This window comes from Physella acuta, unplaced genomic scaffold (assembly GCF_028476545.2).
Source record: "Physella acuta isolate Inbredline_101_S28 unplaced genomic scaffold, ASM2847654v3 ptg000881l, whole genome shotgun sequence".
Taxonomy (NCBI): Eukaryota; Metazoa; Mollusca; class Gastropoda; family Physidae; genus Physella; species Physella acuta.
The window spans coordinates 104,604-111,717 of record NW_026732398.1 but is presented as its reverse complement, the minus strand read 5'-3'; the positions used below and the strand labels follow the sequence as shown (position 1 = coordinate 111,717).

Below are 7,114 nucleotides of genomic sequence, written 5' to 3'. Positions count from 1 at the left end.
AAAAAAAACAAAACTTTTTTTTAAAATTGATAAAACTAGACACAAATGTTTTTATTTTTTATTTTTGGAAGATCCATACACCTTCCCCTCCCTTCCCAATCCCCCACTGCTTATCCGATGATTCAATGCCCACACTCTCAAAGAACAAATTCAAGAGTGACGGAACCTGGCCGTGACGTCATCAATCCCACCAGCTAAGACACGTGACTATGCGAGCAGAACTCGTCGGTATGCTCGGTACATGTAGCAGACTCGTCGATTGCTAGCAGATGGTTCCTTTACACCCAGGGAACAGGGGAAGAGGGAACATGGAGAGACAGGGAACACAAGTTGAACTGCGTACATGTACAGGCATCGGTTTAAAGTTTTATTCCAAAGGGTCTAGGTGGGTCCCTGTCGACAGGTCCCTGTTGATAGGTCTCTGTTGAGAGGTCCCTGTTGATGGGTCCCTGTTGATAGGTCCCTGTTGATAGGTCCCTGTTGATAGGTCCCTGTCGATAGGTCCCTGTTGATAGGTCCCACAGCGTAGGGTCCTTTGGAAAAGGCGCAGGCGAGAATGACGTAATTTTGAAAAAAAAAATAACCCGTCAGTTCCGTATTTAAAATCACACACCCCGTTTTACTGGGGCAGTAAGGGAGACAAACCTAGAGAGATTGCCTTCACTAGGGGAGCTAACAAACAGCTCGAGACAGCTGGGGTAGGGGAGCTAACAAACAGCACGAGACAGCTGGCCAAGTGAGCGCCCCTTACGTCCCGGTAATTGAGGTAAGGAAGGAAAAAAATATCCTCAGCACGGGGGAGGGGTATTTTTTCTTCATCTCTCAACACGCACACACACATCCGCTAACAAACAAACAAAATGTATGAAATCGTTTTAAGTTCAACCAAAATAGACTTCAAACCTGTGTTTATGTGCTACCCCTCCCCCCCCTACCCCCACTCACACACAACAGGGATGTCTCAGGTTACAACATGTATGTTCCGGTCTATCTAACACAAAGATTACAACATACAAGATAACAACTTCACGCTTCAATGGTTGCCATTGAAATCGGTCAGGTTACGTCAAGTTTAACCGTTTAACTTTGGTTTAACCTAATTTAACAGGTGACTTGAGTTACACGTTGGTTTAATCAAGTTCAAAACAGTATTTGGTTTGAACTACTGAATTAGCCTTCCAACGGTCGGTCTGATACTAATTGCTTATGTAATGAGGAAACAAAACGGTTTTCCCCACCCTGCCGTATGCAGCTCTGAAAAATGTTGATACAAATCAAACAACTAGGCCCGCAAAAACCGAGCTGACCGATTGACCAGTTGTAACGCTTCGATAGGAACTTCCCGACAATCATTGGAGGCGAACGGATCTACTTTAGACCAGGGGAACTACAGGGGAACAATTTATACTGGGGAACTATTTTTACAGGGGAACTATTTTTTTACGGGGTAACCACTTGAGCGATGTGTTGGGACACAGCACAGATATAATAAAAACTTGGGCCCAACTGGGGTCCACTGAGATTACAGTGTGGGGGGGGGGGGGGGGGGGGGTTAGATAAGAGATGACGGTTGTCTACTTGAGAGCACTTAGCACATCATGTGCTGTTTCCTTAGTTCAACTATCTCGACATCTACACCTTTGTTTAATGCTTGACAAACACGCGACATTTAGAGATGACATTTAGAGCTGACATCAGTTTTTGACATTTTGATGAGAGTAGCCAAGGTACATCTGTCTACATTACAGACCAATCACGTGTCGCTACTTTATGACGTCACTCTGTTGTGACTTTATGACGTCACTCTATAGCGACTTTATGACGTCACTCTTCTGCTACTTTACATTGACACCAGCATTTAGCAGACGCGAGATAGCAAGCAGCCTACAGATAGAAACCCGTTAGTCTTGAGATGTCAGATGCAGATAGCTCAAGTATCAGATAAACTTGAAGACGACGTGTTGTTTTCAAAAGATGAGGTCCACTTGAGGCCCTCGCACACTCGTGACGGTGGTGCGTGGTGAGGGTCGAGTAGGTAGCTCTGTAGCTAATCAAACTGTTTAGGTTTAAACCTCACATCAAATGGTTTAGGTTTAAACCTCACATCAAATGGTTTAGGGTTTAAACCTCAAACGTTTTAGGGTTTAAACCTCGGGGTTTTACTTCCGGGCCAGAAACATTTATTTCAGCAGCTCGTGACGTCAAGGGGTGGAAGGGGGAGAGCCGGGTATGGTGGTGGGAAGGTCAAGGTCAACTGGCCATCACTGGGACAAATATCCAGGTACACTGACAAATATCCAGGTACACTGACAAATATCCAGGTACACTGACAAATATCCAGGTACACTGACAAATATCCAGATACACTGACAAATATCCAGGTACACTGACAAATATCCAGGTACACTGACAAATATCCAGGTACACTGACAAATATCCAGGTACACTGACAAATATCCAGGTACACTGACAAATATCCAGATACACTGACAAATATCCAGGTACACTGACAAATATCCAGGTACACTGACAAATATCCAGGTACACTGACAAATATCCAGAAACACTGACAAATATCCAGAAACACTGACAAATATCCAGGTACACTGACAAATATCCAGGTACACTGACAAATATCCAGGTACACTGACAAATATCCAGGTACACTGACAAATATCCAGATACACTGACAAATATCCAGGTACACTGACAAATATCCAGATACACTGACAAATATCCAGGTACACTGACAAATATCCAGGTACACTGACAAATATCCAGAAACACTGACAAATATCCAGGTACACTGACAAATATCCAGGTACACTGACAAATATCCAGGTACACTGACAAATATCCAGGTACACTGACAAATATCCAGGTACACTGACAAATATCCAGATACACTGACAAATATCCAGGTACACTGACAAATATCCAGGTACACTGACAAATATCCAGGTACACTGACAAATATCCAGGTACACTGAGAAATATCCAGGTACACTGACAAATATCCAGGTACACTGACAAATATCCAGGTACACTGACAAATATCCAGGTACACTGACAAATATCCAGGTACACTGACAAATATCCAGGTACACTGACAAATATCCAGGTACACTGACAAATATCACGGTACACTGACAAATATCACGGTACACTGAGAAATATCCCGGTACACTGACAAATATCCAGAAACACTGACAAATATCCAGGTACACTGACAAATATCCAGGTACACTGACAAATATCCAGGTACACTGACAAATATCCAGGTACACTGACAAATATCCAGGTACACTGACAAATATCCAGGTACACTGACAAATATCCAGGTACACTGACAAATATCCAGATACACTGACAAATATCCAGGTACACTGACAAATATCCAGGTACACTGACAAATATCCAGAAACACTGACAAATATCCAGAAAACACTGACAAATATCCAGGTACACTGACAAATATCCAGGTACACTGACAAATATCCACCGTTACTGAGGGGAGGGGGGTTTAAAGTGACATGACCTCTCAAGCTGAATTGTCAACACCCCCCCTTCATACCCACACCAGCACCGGATGTGCTTTCAGTGTTGTATAAACGAATGTGATACCAAAGTACATTTGTCGACACGGCACAAAGATTTTGTTCGAGCTTCATTGGAGGTTAGTGGTAGGAAAACTTGGTTACAGGATGTTAAGCCGTTAGGATAAAAAGTTGGACAGGGAAAATTTTGGAAGTGAAGATATGAAAAAGTTGGGACAAAAGATGTTGATATATTGTTGAGATTTATTTTAATGACGTAGCTAAAGTAGAGGGCCTACCTTTATAGAATCAAAGCACGCTACTACCCGTCCATTTTGGACTTCCACGTGCGCAGGAGGGTGCGCAAACTTGCATTCATTATCCGAGCGTGAACATTTGCTCCTCTGGTACTCCCTGCACACCTCTAGGGTGAGCCACCGAGAGTCTTTTCCGTTCGGGTTCCCCCCTGTGGGCATGATGATCATCTGTTGGTTGACCAACTGGGCCATGGTCACGGTTGATGACGTCAGCAGCGGGCTGCTCGCTGCTGGGGGCGGGGGTGAGCTGGTGATGTACGTGTGTTGGGTCAGCCCTCGGTCCCACGGAGGTGACGGCGAGGGTGTCGGCAGGGCGTATGTGGAAATGCTAGCAGGTTGGCGGGGGCGCCCTGTGGACAAAGGAAATCAAAGTTTTAGAACATTCAATGAGGTCAGTCCAACATTAACTACACAGAGATGTAAGCAGTTCAAAGAGTCGGAGTCCAATGTTGTTGACTCTCATTTGTCTGGGTAAAAAAAAAATTGTCTTATGCCCGAAGTCGCTGAAACCAGCCACGCATTGTTGAAGGTTACAAACACCGTGTAACCTTGGCCAGTCAATAACTGGGTCAAAGGTTATCAAACAAAGATTATAACTAAGTGTAACATATAACATGTAACTTCATGCACAAAAATTCATCAACACAACAGCAGACGTCAATTAGCAGCAAGAGGTCACATCCGTGTAAGAGACACGTGTCCGGCGAAGGTCAATGTCACCAAGTCTGCTGTCGACAAAGACGGAGTTAAAAGAGTGAAGTGACTGTATGAGACGATAGAAAAACACGAAACGGCCCCTCACGTGAAGTCAGAACACAAGAACATGATGCACTATCAGGTCGCCACACACAACTGATCACAGCTACACTCGACCAAACTTTCGGTTGTAGATCCCCACACCGGAAGTGTGACACGGATTTCCCGCGAGCACTTTAAACTTTGATATGGAACAAATCGTGTTCTTGGAATGATTCATTTTCTTAGGAAATTAAACATCCGCTAGCCTTGAACCTAAACAATAGTCAATGGACACGCATGCGCACACGCTTTGTTCAAATAACTGATTTTCTTTTGTCTGTAAGAAGGAGGTGAAATACAATTAAACTTCCCCACCCCACCTTTTTTTTTACTTCGCAACACCATCGAACAACAAATTAAATCTCAGGACACTTTCGGCTGCAATCTAGATTTCAGGGTTTCTATCTCTACATGTCATGGTTTCATCTGCTACCTCTAGATGTCATATTCCCCTGCTTTAATGTCATATTTTCATCTACTACCTCTAGATGTCATATTCCCCTGCTTTAATGTCATGTTTTCATCTACTACCTCTAGATGTCATATTCCCCTGCTTTAATGTCATATTTTCATCTACTACCTCTAGATGTCATATTCCCCAGCCATAATGTCATGTTTTCATCTACTGCCTCTAGATGTCATATTCCCCAGCCATAATGTCATGTTTTCATCTACTGCCTCTAGATGTCATATTCCCCAGCCATAATGTCATGTTTTCATCTACTGCCTCTAGATGTCATATTCCCCAGCCATAATGTCAAGTTTTCATCTACTACCTCTAGATGTCATATTCCCCAGCCATAATGTCATGTTTTCATCTACTGCCTCTAGATGTCATATTCCCCAGCCATAATGTCATGTTTTCATCTACTGCCTCTAGATGTCATATTCCCCAGCCATAATGTCAAGTTTTCATCTACTACCTCTAGATGTCATATTCCCCAGCCATAATGTCATGTTTTCATCTACTGCCTCTAGATGTCATATTCCCCAGCCATAATGTCAAGTTTTCATCTACTACCTCTAGATGTCATATTCCCCGACTTTAATGTCATGTTTTCATCTACTACCTCTAGATGTCATATTCCCCAGCTTAATGTCATGTTTCCCTGTCGAACAGCACATGTGCAGCCATCCGTGACGGGATTTCCGTGTGTCGACACTGCACCTGTCGCAATCGGGGAAGGGGGGGGGGGTAGAGGTAGGACGACGTATCATCAATCCAGGCTATAATGGGGGGGGGGGATGTAGTACAATATGGAGCAACATGATAGATACGACATATCTGTTTTCACTAATAGTGTGAATTATCACTCGACAAATATCTCTCGCTCGTCGTTTTCAAAAGTTGATGTCAGATTTGTGATGTGGTGATTCAGATTATAGTGTGGTGTGATGTTGTGTGGTATAGTGTGGTGTGATGTTGTGTGGTGTTGTGCGGAGTTCTAGCATATGTTGGTTGTCTGGATAGTGAATTCTAGACGCCGCTAGTTTCTGGAGTCATAACGACGCCGCTTGTTTCTTGTGTGACTCTAGCTAGCAGCTGAGGAACACAGATCACGTGACACCCGTGTCTAAAAATGGTTGCCGTCCCGATACACAATTTCAGTTCGATTTCTCGGATCGATCGGTCAGCGCGTCCAGTGAGGTTAGTGTGACCTCAGGGTGGCGTTGTGTCACCGAGTACCCCCCCCCCCCCCAATCAAGCTATCAGTTGAGACAACTACCGCAGTTGATAAATTAACCAACTCACTAGATATAGCTTTGTGTACATGTGATCTAAAGCTTATCGTCCGCCCGCACAGTGCAACACAATCTGCAGAAAAAACGCGCCAAATTTAGAAGGGTAGGGTTAGCCCGCAGTGCACATTAGATCCAACGCAACGTGTGAAGAACAAGCCTTCGGATCACTGTGACCCGACGCTTCTCGTCTTTTGTTGAGGCTGCCCTCGATCAGGTCACGTATGACGTCGGCAGGAAGTCGAGTTGAGTCATAGCCCTCCAACCCCCACCCCCACCCCACAACAAATAGTCTTGCAATCAGAAGTAGAAACGTCTTGGTATCGTATTACAGTTGTAACCGACGACAACTGCATTCGATTCTGTATTCGATACTAGTGTCACCTGCCCAAGCGTATGTATCTAGGTCAGACGTTTTCAAGCTTCTCCCCAGATAGAATGTAAACAAAGACACCTGTTATATCATCAAGCTAGACATCCCATGTATATGCCCCATATATATCATTTCTCATGTATATCAACATGCCCCGTATAATCCACATTTTCCCATATATAACAACATGTCCCAGATATATCAGAATAAAAAGGCGACAAAATTGGAGAAGATTAATATCCTGGGTGGCTTGACTTAGGATAGAAGGTTCGCATTTTTAGAAGGTTCGCATTTTTGGAAGGTTCGCACTTTTAGAAGGTTCGCATTTTGTAGGTTCGCATTTTTAGAAG

The 7,114-nt window shown here is 43.8% G+C and overlaps 1 protein-coding gene across 1 annotated transcript; it reads right to left on the bottom strand.

Moving 5' to 3' along the window:
• Positions 1–367: 367 nt before the first annotated feature.
• On the bottom strand, positions 368–5,167 carry LOC131952620 (muscleblind-like protein). The gene is made up of 3 exons (XM_059315365.1): positions 5,134–5,167; positions 3,836–4,203; positions 368–505 (listed from the first exon to the last, which is right to left on the bottom strand). Exons 1-3 carry the CDS (start codon positions 5,165–5,167, stop codon positions 368–370), a joined length of 540 nt encoding a protein of 179 aa, XP_059171348.1.
• Positions 5,168–7,114: the final 1,947 nt, after the last annotated feature.